Source organism: Microchirus variegatus (assembly GCF_963457635.1).
Source record: "Microchirus variegatus genome assembly, chromosome: 13".
NCBI classification, from domain to species: Eukaryota; Metazoa; Chordata; class Actinopteri; order Pleuronectiformes; family Soleidae; genus Microchirus; species Microchirus variegatus.
This window is the reverse complement of record NC_139814.1, coordinates 12,844,018-12,863,270: the sequence shown is the minus strand read 5'-3', so window position 1 is coordinate 12,863,270 and position 19,253 is coordinate 12,844,018. Positions and strand designations below refer to the sequence as shown.

At 40.7% G+C, this 19,253-nt stretch overlaps 1 protein-coding gene across 2 annotated transcripts in view; it reads right to left on the bottom strand.

Annotated features, from left to right (window-relative positions):
- znf704 (zinc finger protein 704) overlaps nucleotides 1–19,253 on the bottom strand; it is a gene marked incomplete at both ends in the record, with an annotated part of 46,866 nt that overhangs the window by 25,911 nt on the left and 1,702 nt on the right. Inside the window, one exon of one of the 2 annotated variants that reach the window (XM_083899367.1) lies at nucleotides 14,632–14,819. In XM_083899367.1, coding sequence (XP_083755493.1) covers nucleotides 14,632–14,819 — 188 coding nt within the window. The remainder of the gene's footprint in view (nucleotides 1–14,631; nucleotides 14,820–19,253) is intronic. The other variant, XM_083899368.1, reaches the window with a different exon arrangement.

Here is a 19,253-nt window from a genome sequence, read left to right as displayed (position 1 = left end):
TGTTTTGTTGTTGTCTCGTGTATGATATCATCGGTTGTAAATGTGTGAGTCTGCACTGATTGTTAATCATTAACCCTGTTCCTCTGGGGGTTAACCACAAATGATTGGCATATTTGCATACATAATGAGAAATGCTTATGGGTGGGTGTGTTTGCATGTTGGGCATACCACATGAAATATCACGTGTATATTATTAATTACAGCCATTTTCTACATAAGAAATATTCCCCCTTGTGAAAACAACTGGAAGCGATTATACACGTGAAACGTATTTGTGGAATAGGCAGGCACAATTCCAAGTTTGAGAATGACTTGGTGCCAAAGTAGGACACAGTTGTTTGTCAGAGGAGACAAACAATTTGTACTCGCCCTACTGTGGTGGTTACTAGAGATTTCTTATGCTAGAGTAAGATAGCCACACTGGCTTTACTACAACGCCAGCAAATAGCTCAGCAGAGGTCTAACATCTCTCTCTGTCAGTCAGGAGGAAAAACAGTCTCTCTCACACACACACAGCCAGTGGAGAGAGGAGACAAAGGAAGAGAGGGAGGGCTCCAGTGTGGGAGGGTGAGAGAATCATGGGGGAATGAAGGGGGAAATGAGCGGGAAAACAGAGATGGAGCACGTAAGGAAGAGTGGAGAGAGAGAGAGAGAGAGAGAGAGAGAGTGTGTGGAGAGGTGAAAGCAGGACAGCGAAGGAAGAAGAAAAAAAAGAAAGACGAGGAGGGGAGCAACAATGGAACGCTCCATTCAGCCATCTGGGTAAAGGGGTATGATGAAAGAGAGACGGATGGAATGAAAAGGAAAAGGGTGAGGTATGGACAGTGAGAGGGGGAAAGTACACAAGTAAGTAACTGAGACAAAAGGGTGAGGATTTGTGTTATTTACCACTGATATAACGTTGAATATAACTGCTGCGGTTTTATCTGACATGCAGCGTGGCAAAAAGTCAGCGGAGGATATAAATATGATTTCTTCCCCGGTGAAAGTGTTCATGCTTGGAAACAAATAAACGGGTATTTGACTTAACTCAACCGCTCTCTCCCACTACGGCCCACTACAGAGCAGCTTAAGAAAGCAGCCATGTTTACACAGACGTTAACGGCTGTCATGAATTATGCATGCTACAGTATGTTGAAGACTATTGCTGCGTAACATGGTATGTGTCTTTGTGAGTGTATGTCTGCGCGTCTAATGTTTACAAACCTAAACTCCAGACAGCGCCTTTGTGTGTGTGTGTGTGTGTCTAATGAGATGTTATGTTTGCCTCCATCTAGGCAGTGAACACGTGCTGCAAGAGGGAAAAAAACAAAACAAGAGGGATGTTTAAAAGAAAGAGAAAGAAAGAGAGAGAGAGTGTGTGTGAGAGAGAAGCTCCTGGTAAACACATCCATTTTCAGCCCAAAGTGAGGTAATGCTGCCAAAGCTACCACCATCTACACACATACAAACACACACTGAGGCAAGCACACACACACACACACACTACTTCTGCAGGAAGCACTCAAGTTTGGCAGAACATTGGAGACCCACCCGACTTAAACCCATAAAAAGATTACACACACACACACACACACACACACACACACACACACACACACACACACACACACAAGTGTTTGCATACAAGCACGCACGCACGCACGCACACACACACACACTGCTGCTCACATGGAAGTCAAGTTCAGCATGTGGAGCCCAAATCAAAACAATAACAACCTCGCCTGCAGATGCTGGAAGGTCACATGACCGAAGCCACTGGCTCCCTATTGTTTACAGAGAAGAAGGCAGGGAGGTGATAAGTGGGTAGTTTGGGCAAAAATGCTGCCTTGACGATATTAAGAGCTTCATACTACTCTGTGTGTGTGTGTGTGTGTGTGTGTGTGTGTGTGTGTGTGTGTGTGTGTGTGTGTGTGTGTGTGTGTGTGTGTGTGTGTGTGTGTGTGTGTGTGTGTGTGTGTGTCTGTGTGTGTGTAGGAAAGCAGGAGACCGCCTGAACGACCTCTCCCAACGGGGATTTGGGGGGCAACTACACCAGCTGTCTTCTGAATACCAGCACCACTCTGGAGTGTACACTTATATACACGAACAAACCATAATAAGCCCCAAAGCTAAAAGTGCGACTGATGACAGTTTACCTCCTTACAAGCTGTTTCTGCACAGTGACGAGGGACCACCTGAAGACAAGCAGAACAGTGGAGAACAGTGTGTGTGTGTGTCTGTGTGTGCATAAGAGAGAGAGCTAACTATGCTACCGTCTCTGTCAGATTGCAGGTGAAGCTAATGACAAATGTTCTTTTGAAGAACAAAGGACGATGGAGGAAGAGAGAAAGACAAAGAGAAAGTGAGTGTCAGTAAAAGACGGAGCGAGGGAACGTTACACAGAACCCCTACAGAGAAGAGACACAACAATTGAAGCTTTATCTTATTTGAAAGGTTGGGTGGTTGCTTGGAAAGGGCCAATTATGATTTGGTACGTTGGTGGAACAGCTGGGGTTCGCCGTTTAATGTTGGATGATTTTTTTTTTTTGGGGCTCCATAAAAAGAGGTTGATATGTATTCTGAGGCTTTTAAATGTTGATTTCAGAGGGAAAAATCAAAGCAACAATGGTAAAAAAAAAAAATGACATGAAAGGAGAATGCGTAACCTTTTAAAAATAAGACATTTGCTTTATTACAAATTGACTCCTTAACAGTTCCAACTTAAGGAAGGATAAAATAGGAACGAGCTGTTGAATTCATTTTCCTTTGTTACGCTTTAATGTTTGAATAAAAGTGTGAACTGGAAACCCAACAGATGATGGATCACCTCAAATCTTATTTTAGAAGCACCTCGTGTGCTGCATTCACTGTTCTGGTGCACTGCTTACTTTTGGAGACACCAAAGACCATGGATGCCCCTCAATGGATAATGAGGTAAGAGGATATTTTACTATTAGGGAACAATGTCTAGAGATCGGTCCTAGCAGATGGCCCTCAGATGTCAGACCAGCAAATGGCTAACTTTCAATTAACTTAATTGCTCCCTCTTCACAACACACGGCCTCTCTCTCTTTGTTGAGGGGGACATCTGTGGAACCTTTTTGACTTGTACTGGGTTCAACAGCGTTAATAAGCTCAATTCAAATGACGCCAACTGTTGAGATGCTGCTGCATGTCATCACTTTTGGTAGCCTAGACGCTGATTGACAGAACACAACGTAGGACGGATGATTTTACCCAAGTGAGAATAATAAATAACTGCAGCTATCAAATTTTTTTGTAATCGAGTCGCAAAACGCAAAATTCTTCTTATTATTTATTTTTTAGAATATATATATATATATATATATATTTTATTTTTAATCTGATTACTCGATTAACCGAGGAATGATCGGAAGAATACTTGATTACAAAATGATTCGATAGCTGCAGCCCAAGTAAGCTACATTAAATCAGCTAAGATCAATGTTTACGTTAGCATGTGCAGGAAGCATTAGCAACTGGATGCTTTCGGCACAGATGCTGATCATTGAGGATGACGTGCTGTTGTGGTACGCCAGTTGTAGTTTGCAGTGGTTACACTGCACCTTGTTGGCTTCTTGTTTAAGCGTGAAATGGTCCCACACTTTGGACATTTTTTGCCTTTTATGGGCTGTTTCACTCTCTGTCTCCGGATGTGTGGTGTGCATCTGCTCAAACTGTTCCGTGTGGAACAATGATCCCTGCGCTCAACAGGCCGTGCGAGATAGGGATTAAACGAATACTGGAGGCAGAGTTTTTGCCTCAGGATTCCCCCGAAAGAGCTGGACGAAGTGACTGGGGAGAGGGAAGTCTGGGCTTCTCTGCTCAAACTACTACCCCCGCGACCCGACCTCTGATAAGCGGTCGAAGATGGATGGATGGAATTTTTGTAATCGAGTTACTCGAATCACTCGAGTATTCGTTGCAGCCCTATAAATCTGTGCATAAAAGTCCTCTCCTCTTTTGCTATTATGGAGATGTAAATATCTTTCATACATCTGTTAGCACAGAAGGTGGATTATCACTCATGTAGGCGTCGTGGTTTTGACTCATTACAAGTTTCATATGAAGGCACAGTCTCGTCTACAAACACAGCTTGTTAGACAGCTTGAATTGTCGGTGACTGTGTAAATGTACAGGAACACACACCGATCTACTGCCTCATAACATCTTCCAGCCTGACTAGGATGCTGACAACAATTGACGTTTACTTGTTTACTTTCTAACGTGTGCTCTTTTGACCACACCGGAAAGCACTTAGGGGACTCAAGGTCAGCTCTCTATCAGGACGGCATTACATCTTGTCCTTCCATGCTGCTAATTAGCAGGTAATTGGTGCCGCACAACTGTCAATGACACGCCTGTGAATGCATTAGTACAGACACTATTGACATTATCGACAGATTGTGGTGGACAAAACGTTGCTTGAGGGACTAAAAGGACACGCGGCAAGAAGTGAGATTTATCTTCAACTCAACATTTGTTAGGAAGGGACATGGATTTGTGCTCTGACCTCATATAACTCAAGAGGGCAGCAATAAATACTGCACAGCTTATTTATTAATTATATAAGATCAATATGTTTAGTGTTTTCACAAAGTAAAATGAATGTGAATAAACAGATCTAACTGCAGAGTACTTAACAGAGCACAATGTTTGGCAGTCACTGTCCTTCCAAGAATTTTTCCAGGTCTAACTCCAAGAACAGAGTCAAGCAGGAGGAATCATATCGTTCCCTGTTGACTGTGTGTGTGTGTGCATGAGACACAGGCAAGTTACCAAAGCACTCTAAAACAGTCCAGAACTTTTATTCACCATTATTCTTTCACATCTCAAGGATTAAGGTTGTGTTGAGCAGCAGATATTTTCTGTTGGCCCGTCAAAAAATAATCAATGGTCTCATGCAACCTGCCATGAACAAAGGAAGGAAGCCATTTTTACATCTGCAATGAGGAAAAAGGCAAGTTCAAGTACTTAATATGGTAAATGATGGCAAGATTATAGACATAGGGTATATTCAAACACATGCATACCCCCCCCACCCCCACCCTACTTTCGGCCACTGCGTCGTGCCACGCCCACTCTAGTAAACTGCGATAAAATTGATGAGCATCACTCGGCTACAATTATATCACCCTCATGCCGTGCTCTTAATTAGTATATCTCCGTTTTAATTAATAAAGCCTGTCAGCATGACAGATATCAATGATTCACAACAGACAGGTGAGTGGAACATTAATGACCATAATTAGAAATAATTCTGTGAGGATGGGGGGATACCTCTGCAGGGTCTGCTTTGTTTTTAAATACATCACACTTCAGAAACATGTTGCCTCCATATGGTGCCACTGTGTCTTTGTCCCAAAGTAACTCATCTTGTAAAATTTATAATTTGTGTTTCTGCTTTTTGCAGAAAAAAAGATAAAAGGTCTTCAAAACAAAGACGATTTTACTTGAAACAGTTTGAAACACAAATCATTTATATGACGAAGCTGTGAAAAAAACAGCATCTGATTTACTTTTGGCTCCGACCCTCTTCAACTTAGGGCCGGGTCAAACTTACAACACCCGTGGGGTGAGTCGCTTCACATTTCCCACATGCGTGCACGAGCCTACAAAGCCTGAACATTGCACGGTTCCTTCACATGTCAACGTGTGCCAAATCTGATTGTGTTGATGCAGCCAAAACAAAGTAAATTGCACATATTCTGCACACAAGGGTGGCATTGCCATAATGATGATTGCCATCGTGCCACAGCTCAGGTCAACTATGAGAAGAAGGCTTACAACAGTGAAGCAGAGCTTGGCATTCACACAGTCTCACCCCCCCGAGGGACAAATTCAGATGATGGACAAAACAACAAGCACGATCCTGATTCCAAAATACTTTCTTACTCTAAGAAAAGGGCTGTTTGGTTGGTTTATTTAGTATCTAATACCTAAAAGAATGGTCGTTTCGTTAAAGGGAATCTCACCTCCTCATTGAGGCTTCTGTATGGACACTTGCCATCAATTAGTACCACCTCATATATTCCATAGATAACCATAATGCACATCTGTCGATAGAATCAATTAGAGCTTTTTTTTTTCCTCCTCGAGCACTCAGTGCCACGAGTCCATTAAAGCTGGGGACGACAGATTAGTCTGAAACAATAGAGCCTTCTGTCACTGGATTTGAGACCTGCACTGTGCAAGGTAGGTTAACAACGAATCAACACAAAACTACCACAAACTGCCCGATTGCTTTATTGTTGCTGAATATAAAACAAGAGATTGGTATTTCAGCTTTTATTTACAGTGAGATGTGGAAAACAACTTAGAAGATGGACTCATTTGTAACTGAACTGAGCAAAAGCACCTGAACTGATGGACTTAAATTAGATTTTGATAAACAACATAATATTTAGTTGCAAATCTAAGCCTTCAATCCGTTGGCATCACGTCCAGCTTTTGCCACAGCCTGTTCCAGTTGTTACAGGGCTTTTCCCCCCCTTCAGTCTCCTTTTAGCAGGTAAACTGCAAACTCGACATGGTTTAATTTTGGAGATTGACTTGGCCAGTGGAAAACTTTCCACTTCTTTCCCCTTATGAACTCCTTGGTTGTTTTAGGTCGTTCTCTTGCAGCACGACGAAGGACTTTCCCTCTGTCCCTCTTAAAATTGGCGGACGAAAAAGGTTGCTGTAGACGTCTGAGTTAATTTTGTTGCCGCCATCAAGTGCCCTTCCCAGAAGAAGCCATGGAAGCCCAAGCCATGACATTATCTCCACCATGTTTCACAGAAGAGCTTGTGTGTTTGGGATTATGAGCAGATCATTTCTTTCTCCACACTTCAGCCTTTCAATCACAAGGTTACTCTTTGTTTCATCAGTCCATAAAACTTTGTCCCAGAGCGTTTCAGCCTCGTCTCTGGACTTTTTTTGGGGGGGAAATTGGCCTTAGAGTTTGGCCTTGATGGTTTTTATTTATAGTTCTAACAAAGTTTTTGTCATCAACGTCTGATGTTTTCCTTGGTCTATTACACTCTTAGAAATAAAAGTGCTAAATAGAACCATATAAGGTTCTTCGGCTTGTCCTCATAGGTAGAACCCTTTTTGGTTCCAGGTAGAACATTTTATAAAGGTTCCACCAAGAACCCTTTTAAAACCCTTTATTCAGGAATGTTCTTACTGGAACCATTAGTGTTACCAAGAACCCTTGTTTTTCAGAAGCAAATGGTTCCAGGTAGAACCTCAGCCCTTGTAGAAGGACTATTTTGGAACCCTTATTTCTAAGAGTGTAGGTTGACGTCAGTTGCTCAGCACACCACTGATTTTGTTCCTCTTCAGTACATTTCCAAATAGTTGCTCACTTGAAAAATGGTTGGGTTTAAACATAAGATGAGGTCTTCTATGATGTTTAACCTATCTTGATGTAAATACCTTGAAATAAAAGCTAAAATCAGAATCCCTTTTGGATTAGTGACATTTTCTTAGATTGATTTTGGACAACACATTTAGTCACACTCCCTTGACAGCCCTGAAGTGTTTTCAAATTAGGAACACCATATATGTATATTTCCGATATCAATAACTGTTAATTATAGCTAGATTCAAATGTAATTTTACACACGAAGAGTCAATTCTCCTCATAGCACCAAAGTCAGCTTAGGCTTTTAGGGTGCACAATAATTTATTTCGATAACCTAGGTTTCATTTTGACTGCATGCATCGAAGCGTCACAAAGAAAATGGTAAAGACGCTTTGATAATCTCACTGTTGTAATTAGAATGCAGGATAATGTCAGTGGAAGTCTTCTGTATGCTCGTCGCGGTCCAGTGGCTCTACAAAAGATCACACAGTGAATTTAGGCTGCCGTTGACTAATCCGCGGTTAACCATTCCACAAATCATACATCGATGATATTCAGCGTACTTAATTAAAGAGCCGATTTGCATATAAATTTGAACTCGTAATTCCACCCCTATGGCATAATCATAGGAGTGGTGGTGGTTTCCTCAGGAGCCAAAAACCTGAACAATAAGCCATTGTACACTCACTTGATGCATCTCTGGCAATAATCCAATGGGTATTGGCAAAAAGCAAGGGCTGAGGCTTGTATTCATCTATATTTAATCTGAAGCGGAGTTAGCAGTGGGGCGGGATGGCCCATAATTAATCAGCAACTGTATCTGAGATTAGAGATTCAGGACAATCGAATGAGGTGGTTTTCAAGATCAGAACAAAAGCAAAAATAACCAATGGATCCTTAATCTACGTCTCCAAAGCATTTGTTACTGGTTCACACTTGTGGAGATATACAATGATATGATATTAAGTAATCCATACCGGCAATTGTTCAATAAGATGAGCTGAAATCCATCAAGCTAGAAAATCTCCATGATGACCGAGGGCACAATGGGTCTTTTTGTCTCAGCTGGTTTTGCGTCGCCCATTCTTTTCCAGAGACTCGGATCTCATTTTGTCCTATTAAGCCAAGTTATCTGCGGAGACACTGAGGATGGAAAGTGGGAGGCTGGAGAATGGTTATTACAACAATACAGAAGATTTAATGTGTAGCCCTGACACACACGAGATCATATCACTCTTGATTTTAAAAAAGTTTGCACTGGTTAGCTGATACTCCCGGAATTGATTTTCAGATTTTGTTGATCCCTTTCAAAACACAAATGCACCTGGTGCCAAGATAACATCACAGGCACGAAAAGCCCACATGAGCAACTCGGGACTTTAAGTTGATCCTTGATGGATTTTCTAAAGCCAAGACAAAAAACAACATCAGTGTCTCCCCCAACAGAGCTGAAACTGTTTTCATAAGCTCATGCAGACTACTTTTTCAACACTGATTTAGCTCCTGTCTTTATTCAGCATGTTTGATTACATTTTTTGCCACTGACTTTATTTGCTTTGTATAATTGTCTGCAGGTAATCTGCGGTTAATATTCAGATTACCTGCCAAACTGCACCCAAGAGCAATGTTTTCATTTATTTAACGAGTTATAGTTTTGCCATTTCCCTCATAAAATACAGCAAGATCCTCTCCAAAAATGCCCTTTAGAAAACACTACCTCACAAATACACTACCATTCAAAAGTTTGGGGTCACCAATCCAATGTTTTTGTGTTTTCCATTAAAAGTCACACTTTTATTCATCAAAAAAGCTGCAAAATTAATAGAAAATATAGTCAAGACATTGACAAGATTAAATAATGATTTTTATTCAAAATAATAATTTTGCCCTTTTGTCAAAGAACCAGCAAAACTGTTTTCAGCTGTGCTAACATCATTGCACAAGGGTTTTCACATCATCCAATAGCCTTCTAATGCGATTAGCAAACACAATGTACTAGGGATGTGAATCCTTGGGTGGCTCACGATTCGATTGGATTCCGATTCTTAGGGTCCCGATTCGATTCAAAATCTATTCTCGATTCATACGATTCTAGATTCAAACGATTCTCGATTCAAAAATTGATACAATGCATAGTGTGTTAAGGCAAATTATGGCATCAAAACAATACCGTTTGTTTAAGGTAATGTGATAATGTGATCACACAAAGGCAAACTTAAGACAACAGTTAACATTTATTCATTCAAAACAAATAAAAACTTACTTACTGTACAAAAAAATATAAATATAAATATATATATATATATATAAAATATAAATAAAAGCTTAGGCTAGCTGCCTTTTTCTCCCAGAAGTTACAAAAATAAACTGTACACAAATAACACAAACTGGTGTTTTGTGTGGTTTTTCAAAATAGAAACTAAAAATAAAAAAAATAAAAAAACATTTTTAAATACATTTTTGAAATTTATGAATCCATTCAGAATCGTGATTCCTATGTGAATCGATTTTTTCCCCCCACCCCTACAAAGTACCATTAGAACACTGGAAATGGGCCTCTATACACCTATGTACATATTCCATTAAAAACCAGACGTTTGCAGCTAGAATAGTCGTTTACCACATTAACAATGTATAGAGTGTATTTCTGATTCATTTAATGTTATATTCATTGAAAAAAGTGCTTTTCCTTAAAAAATAAGGACATTTCTAAGTGATACCAAACTTTTGAACGGTAGTAAATAATGTTTAAAAATTCTAGTAGCCATTACTGTAGCTCAAAAACAGGAACCCTCTATTACCAGTGTTGGGTAATATAATTTTTCTACAACTACAGACATAATTTCTATTTGATATTTTTAGCCGTGTGTGTAGTTAGTCCGATCTGATAAACTTTACCACAAGACTTGCCACACTCGATTTGGTCGAGTAAATTATTGTGGGAAACAAAAAAAAATCTCAGTATTGAATCAGATAATAACACATTGAGACTGGGAGAGCGAGGCACTGAACTAAGAGGGAGCGAGCAGGCATGAGAGATCATGAGAGCTGTCTTTTCAGATGGTAATCACATGGTCTCTGAACTCCACTGGCATCTACACCAAGAAAGCTGTTTTCTTTGGCAAACGCTGAGCATCTCTGTCACTCTCACACTGCTCTCGCGCACACGCCCTGTCCTCCCCTCCTTTCTCTTATTTCGAAATTCAAAACGCCCTCATCCTCCGCCACAAACACAAACACATTGTGCAAAACAGGAGCAACTCTGTACCAAATAGGTAAGGCCATAAAGACGCAAATCCACAAGCAGGGAGAAGACAAGCAGCTTATGGAGTTGTGTTGCTTTATCAAACAACAATGTGACCGTCCCTGTGGGATTTTTTCTGCTCAGTCTTAAACTTTGTGTGAGTTGGCTGGTGCACAAGGAGCAGTAAAACAAAAAAAAATGTGGCTTGCTCAGCCAAGTGTCAACAGTGAAAAAAAAAAAAAGAATATAAAAAGTGATCAAAAACAATCTGGCTTAGGCAACACACTGGGTTTTATCATTCCCACTCCCACCAGCTTCCTTGATTTAACTTGCAGCTGCATGAAATGTTGATAAGTTCCCATACAGCTAATTAAATGAGATCACTGAGTTGAGCTTGAAAATATAAAAAACAAAGAGCCAGTAATATGTCCTCTTATTTCCAGAAATATAAACTTTTTTCTCACTCAAAAAAAAAATTGTTTGTTGGCGGTCTGAGGGGGGAGACGATTTCAACCCCCCAGATCTGTTGTTTTGGGGGCTTTGCGATAATACAGCGAGCCTTCTCTTGATTTCCCCTTCAGCTAAAGCTATACTTCACTTCCCCTGTTAGCAATTAGTCTCCAGAACACTATTTGTCAAAAGCCAAGCCATTCGTTTCCACTGGTCTGCCTCCACCAGCTCTTGTTACAATTGACTGTTTCCTGCGTAGAAAAAACACAGGAACAGGCAGCTGGCAATGACCGGAGTCTGACACTGTCAGAGATGCCTGAGCAGTCTACGCAAAACAAAATCAGATAATATCAATCACATCAAGAAAAATCTGCCACACTGGGCAATTAATTCTTGCGTCTGCATCTTTCGACGCAGCACATTTATAAATGTTTCATCAAGGAAAACCATTTCTCTGGACGTTTGGGAGTTGAGGTTGAGGCAATGCATTAAATAGGTCAATCATCAAATGACACATATTGATTTTTTTTTTTTTTTGATGAAATGCGGGTGAAGTAAATGTGCTGTAAACAAATGCAATGAAGGAAATGTACTCGATAAAGTAATGGGAGGTGGAGCGGCTGACAGGCCCATGAAATGTAGCGACACAAAACCCCGGAGGTCTAACATCTATACGGCACACTGTCATTTCTCCTCTATTTTCTAAATGATTGTCCAGACATTGGGGTACTTCAGCAGCTCCCAGTGAGGTAAAAAAAAAAATATATATATATTGTATCTGGGTTACACTGGACCAGGAGAGCCATCAAACAGCCAGATATTTTCCTGGTATATCACCAGCAGAGAGGGAACTTTTCAGAGTGCAATTAACATCCTCAAGGTCAGACTTCTCTGGTGAGTTATATCTCCTCAGGCATTCCCTTTTTTCTTCTTTCACCGTCACCGTCCCTGGTACATACTCTTTACTTATGCTCTCTCCATCTCGACACACAGGCATTTACTTCACTCCTGGTTACTCCCCTGTCCCCTCTTCAACCATCGCTCCAAGCGTTCTGCCTTTCTTCTTCTTCTTCTCTCCTGTGTCGCCATTAAAGATAAACGCTACTTTGTGGTGAGTGACACCATTTTTACCACTGGTGCCAGTTCAGGCCTGGGAGTGGGTCGCAGGTGTACAGATGATGAGAGACATGGATCTTAATCTTGAAGCAATATCGGTGTTGTGCACTGAAGAGGTCTCGATATGAGAAAAGAGCTCTGGCTCTGACCTGCGTCTAAGAAATGGAAAGAACAAACTTTCTATTTTCTTGTTTGTGGAAATGCAATTTATAAATTGAGCTGATTGATTTTTTTTCCCCTGAAGTCTGGGTTTGCAATGGGTTTGATTTAGCACTTGACAAACACAATATATTCTTGGATTTCAGATACCAAGCTTTGAAGTGCTACACAAAATAATTAGAAACTGCAGTGAAATAAAGACTAGATGAACTAGACGAACTTTGAGTATGAAATTAAGATGACTGCTCACTTCTACAGATATCTCAGGACAACTAAAAAATGTTTTACTGCTTTTACTAAATTAAGGGCATGGCTTCTCTTAACCATTTTTATCAGAATGTCTGCAAGATAAAAGGTGAATTCTGATTTATATGGCATTTATTAAAGCACTCTTGCCTTTGCAGCAAGAGGACACGTGTTCAACCGGTCAGAACAAGGGCCTTTCTGCATTGTTCTCTGGGTGTGTGTGTGAGTTTTCTCCAGGTTTTCTGACTTCCTCCCAGTCCAAAAAACATGCAATATGGGGATTAGATAAATTGGACACTCTAAATCACGTGTCAAACTCAAGGCCCGGGGGCCAAATTTGGCCCACCACGTCATTTTATGTGGCCCGCGAGTGATTAATTGGCCTTAAAAAGCTGTGTTAAAATAGGTCTGTGCTGCTTTAAGGCCTGTGTTGACCATAAACTGCATTTCCCACAATGCATGGCGATTGTGTTACCCGCAAAGTGATGGCACTGCCACTAGATCGCAGTGTATCATTGTATATGCATCGTGTGACAATTGAAATTGAATATGTAATAAATACTGAAAGTTATTTAGTAATATTTTACGGAGTAGTTACCTTTATTTTACATTATATTTGGTTACATTTAGTTACATTTATTCTGTATGACAGTTACATCTTTGAGGGTAACAATTATGCTGAAGTGGCCCTCAGTGAAAATGAGTTTGACACCCCTGCTCTAAATTGACCGTAGGTGAGTGAGAGAGTGAACGATTGTTTGTCTCTATGTGTCCAGGGTGTGACCCCGCCTATCGCCCTATGTCAGCTGAGATCGACACAGCTCCCCCCTCAGTCCTCATGTGGAGGATACAGCAGTAGAAGATGGATGGATGGTATCTGTTCAAGACAAGTGGTTGTTGCTAAGCTGTAGCAACGAGCTTAATTTGTTCAAAGGCAGCGGGACAATCAATAAGCCATTTCACAATAACCATATAAATATCAATAATAATTGCAATTCCTATGCAAGGAAGTAATTATCATGGGGCAAGTATACAACTTCTGTCCAATGCATTTAATAGATCTATGCAATTTAAAACAGGCTTCATTCCCTTTATGAACAACACAAGACAATCAAATCCATCATTCATCAGCAAATAATAGTATTAAATTTAAAGCAGAGCTCAGCGTGAAGAGCAGGAGCTCAATTTTAATGTACTTTTTTATTTCAACAAGTTGCCATCGATTGGACAACAGCAAGAGACGAGTAATGTGAGTGAGGCTCGATAACAGTGCACATCTTTACAAGGGGTTAGTGTTTCACATTTAATAGTAAAACAGTGTTGTTTCTTTTTTTAAAACTGGGCACCACTGCCGTGCACTGGCGCCTATTAAAGTGTAATTGCACTATAGCGGACAAGCTTCAGTTGTTAATAATGTTGACCATCTTAAAATAAGATTTCTCCCTGTGTGTTAGTGCTTTGACAACATTCCTCTCCTCACGGGAGTTTGGATTTAGCTCATCAAACGTTAATGACATGGATGTGTCGTCTCATAAATAGGACTGAGTTTCACCTTTGCTTACATCCTGTTTTTAACGTGTGATCTTTGAAGCCATTGAATGTAATGTCCGCATACAGTACACGCTGTATATTTTATCATTTATGATTAACATGGAGCATATCCTGCTGAAATGAATGTACATGTTTGGTTGGTGTATAAAAGTATCCCTGTCCTAAATACTGAGGGGCTGTGTGTTAAGTGTCATTTTTGGATTAATCCCATGTTGTTGCCTCAACTTTGTGGAGCAATTATGGTTATGGTTAAATTACATTTCCCTGGTGGTTTTCCAAATTGTAGAAGTGGTGCAACATAGACTCCAGGCCATGAGAGTCAATTAACATAGTAAATCGCATCAGTTACCCTCTTGTATGCGTTTCCTGCTTGACAGCAGAGACCATAGACTGGAGACTAATAACTGTGGGTCTTGCAGCCAAAGTAAACATAAGAACAAATATGGTTCAAGTTTTTGTGGCGGAACAGCTATTGCTTTCATGTTTCATCACACACAAATACCCTCTGACTGACCTGGCATGAGGCACATCGATGCTAGATGAGACCACTTTGCGTTTCTGCTCTAGCAGGGACACTGATCGAGTGTCGGGGTCCCGGCCAACGCGCTTGCTGTCTGCCAGCCGCTGCTCTTCCACCGCCTCTGGGCTGAGTGAGCCGCCCTCCACTCTGTGTCCCTCCGGAGCTCCGTTACTATAGCTCTGCTGAAGAAAGGTGCAAAGAGAAATAAGTGAATGCTTGGTTGTAGAGACATAATATACAAGTGAGTAGACAGTAATACGTCAGGAACGCTAATGGAAAGCGCCAGGAAATCCTGCTGGAAAAACTACAAACATGTATGTCGTTTTTCAATAAAACATCAGTTAGATCAAGGCCTGGGCTCTGTCTGTCAAATCTTGTAATCCAAACTTTAAAGCTGTTTATTGTTACACCATAAATGAAGGAGTACGTGGTCCAATGTGGTTTAAGAAAACAGCCTAACCTCTTGTCGAGAAAGCCGGTCCAAAACAGATTGGATGAATTCAAAAATGCACTGTGGTCAGTTATAAAAAAACAAGACTGTTTTTTCTTAAGCCCTTTACTGACTGTAAGGTTTTGCAATAATTGTAAGTCCTTATTATCCATAATGTATTCACCCATAGGCTGTATATAAAGATGTTTCCAGTTTGAAAAGTGAACCCTAGGAAGAAGAACGGACATAGCAGAAGTCAAGTCTGAATGGAAGCCTATGGAGAAACAACATCAGTAGAAGTTTTCCTGAAGAGTTTATGGTCTCAATTGCTATGTCCAGGTCTTCTCCAATAGAACATGATGTCAAATCTGTAAAGTATGTCCCAGTTTGGAGGAGAATAGACAATACAGCATGACACATCTCTGTCCGTCCAGAGAGTGGATCCCTCACCTGTGGTTCTCCCTAAGGTTTCTACCTCTTTTTTGTTCCCTGGTAGTTTTTCCTTACCCTGGTCGAGGGTCTAAGGACAGAGGATGTTACCAGCCCTGGGAAGCCACGTGAGACAAACTGTGTTTCGTAAGCTGTGGGCTATATAAATAAAATTTTGTTGATTGATTGATAGATTGATATAGGTGGACACCAGTGAGCTTCAAAACTAATATTGTCCAATAGGTGCATGGTAGATGTATGTGATGCCTGTGTTGTGATGAACTTCCTGTTACAAAAACTGACATGGCGCAGATCAAATTGTAAACTTCTAAGCTTCACAATTGACAACTATGACCATTTTATATACATATGTCCCAATCCCAACGTGAGATTTTGTGTTATTTATCTCAATTTCTTTCCATCCACACCCACATCGATCGACTCTTGAACATGAATCTTTTTTTTTTTTTTTTTGGGACTTGCTTAAATCTTGCACAGATTTTCTAACTAAATGGTACACAGCTTTTGAAGTTGTAAAAGCACCAGTGAGTCTCAGGCCTTTGTGTAAACGTCCGTGGTTGAGACAGTTAATCCAACCAACATAAACACACAGAGATTACTCCGCTGCTTTCAAAAAAAACCACATGCAGCACACACACACACACAAATAAACACACAAACGTATGCCGCACAGGACTGCATTACACAAGACTGCATATTCTAGCACTGCACACACACACACACACACACACTCACCAACTGAAACAGCCCACTGACACATAATCGCACACAAAATTATTTCCCCCCTATCAGTATGCTCTGAAAACGCCTACCTGTAGCAACATAAAAAAAGTTCTATCTTTTCTCTTACACAATAGCAAAGATTGCACACAGAAATACCTGGAAGCACCTACGCACACACCAACACACACACACACATTTATGTAGGTAAGTAAAGCCATCGGGCTCTTTGAAACACACACTGTGAGAAAAAGCCAAAAACACACACACACACACACACACACACGACTGCCTGTGCCAACAGAGTGGTGACAAGTATGACACACAGTGTTTCTAATGTAAGAGTGTGTGTGATGCAGAACATTATCTCAAAACACTGTAACGTGATTAGTAACTCCAACACACAAACACACACAATGAAACACACACAAACACACAAGAAATAAGTATCGAGTATCGCTTACGGAGAGAGGCAGCTTGAACAAACACTCAATTGTGTGCGCAAAATGCCCGTGAAAACACAAGACACGGGTAAAACAACAAGATGGATTGCACAGGCTCGGGGAGAATTAGGTGTGTGTGTGTGCGTGCGCGTGCTCAGTGCACTCGTCTGATAAAACCAACGGCAATTCCTTCCTTTCACCGGTCTTATGAATGATGGCATTTCACGGAGCCAGGAAATTGTGAAGCATACCAAATCTGTTGTGAAATGTGAGTCGCATGCATCTGGTGTGTGTGTGTGCGTGTGTGCGTGTGTGCGTGTGTGTGTGTGTGTGTGTGTGTGTGTGTGTGTGTGTGTGTGTGTGTGTGTGTGTGTACATAACCACACCATCCTCCTTTATCCCGCTAATTCTACCTCTCTCACACAAACACACACACACACACACACAAACTCATAATCTACCTGCTTTGGGCAGCAGTTTGTCATGCGTTAAGATTCTCGTACCTTTGTGGGTCAAAGGTCATAATAAAGCAGGCGGACATAAATTTAATTCCATAGAGTGAATGTCATAACCCCCCCCAACAGACGGTCTTTCAGCTCATATGAATCTTTGTCCCTGGTAAGCTTTTGTTTTTGAGTATTTCATAGATAGGATCACATTTAGAGAAATTCATGATTAATTGATTAACAATAAAAATGTAAAATATTTCAAGTTTCTCGCTTTCAAACTGAAAAATTAAAATTTACTGGAACTAAAAGCTAATTAAGACTGGTTCCATGTATTGCCCAAACTACTTAAAATGATCTCAATATAATATCTAACTAACCGTTAAACAACCATCCTTTTGAGACATTTTTCAAGGCAGAAATGTGAATGATATGATATGAATGAGCAGAAGTAGTCGGGCTGCAACGATTAATCAATTATTAATCAATGACTTGATAATCCGCCAACTATTCTGATAATCATCTGATCTGTTTCAGTGTTTTTTGAATAATTAAAGCAAGTTCCCTAGGTTGTTTTTTTTTTTTTGGCTCCTTAGATGTGAATATTTTCCGGTATATTTGCTCTATATAACACAAAGGAATCATTAAAGCACAAATTGTGGTTTGCGAACAAAACAAGACACTTAAGGACATCATTATTTCAAGGTTTGGGAACATTTGCTGACAATTTATGGACCAAACAAACGATCAGTTAATCGAGAAAATAAACGACACGTTAATGGATCGTGAAACAGTCGTCAGTTGCAGCCCTGAGCTGAAGTGAATAAGAAAAATGGGATTATAGCTGAGACAGTTAATCAATTAATCGATTATTGATCGATTACTAAATTCATCGTCAACTATTTTGATAATCGATTAATCGGTTTGAAGCTTTTTTTAGCTTCTTAAATGTGAATATTTTCTTTGTTTCTTTGCTCCACATGACAAAGAAATCATTAAACCTGAATCATTTTGGTTTGTTGATAACACAAGACATTCGATAAGATCGTCATTTCCAGGTTTGACTGATCAACGATTTTTAAAGTTTTCTGACATTTTGAGGACCAAAGAATTAATCGATTAATCCAGAAAATAATCGACAGATTAATCGATTAGAAAAATAATCGTTAGTTGCAGCTCTAAATGGGATTCAAAGTGGAATACACATATGCTCTAAAAGAAATCCTCACATCAATGCAAGGGCATTCAGACTTGACCCTGTGCTCACACTGTGCTTAATGCAGATGATGCTCAGTCAACCAATAAGAAAAGTCGACATCAGCCAGCCTGGGATCGACTCTCCAGAACAAAGAGTCACTCAGCTCCTGTCAACAAGCTTGTTTCACTGACTACCACGCTGGTGTTCAACATAAACAACAGCAACAACAACAAAAGATGCAGCGCAACAACAAAAAAACAACCCATGCTTCTTTGTTAACAGTGAGAAATCTGTGCAACGCTGCTCACACAACACACACTCACAGAAATCAACAAGTCAACAAGTGGCAATCCTGATGCCCCCCCCTGTCCCCCGCTCTCCCTACCCCAGAATAGGAGGGTTTCATTTGGCATACCGGGCAGTGAGCCAAGCATCCTGCTTCTTTGGAACATGCCACCCATTGCCAACCTGGGGGTGCCTGCTTTGTTGGCTGCACAGCTGCAACTCAAATGGGGCAGAATGCCCTCACAAACAACCCCCACTTGAAATTTTTAAGTAGTCAACGCGGCGCTCACCCCTTACACATTCAAATGTACATGTGGGAGACGACACATCCAAGCTATGCGCACAAAAAGCAACACAGATGCACACACGAGAATCTGCACACACACACACACACACAGAAGAGACCCCTCCTCCTCATTTTATGGCTTGTTTTCGACCTCAGCGGGAATTGAGTCGTGCTGAAAGAGACTTGACCATTGTGCTGACAGGACTGCACGCTCAGCCTCAGCTGCACCGCTGACTGCAACAATACTGTGCAACAGCTTTTGTGAGCGTGCTGCTGCTGCTGCTGCATACAGAAAATGTGCAAATGAGGACACAAGAGCACCAAAGTTTACACTATTCCCCCATCACTCAAAGCTCCG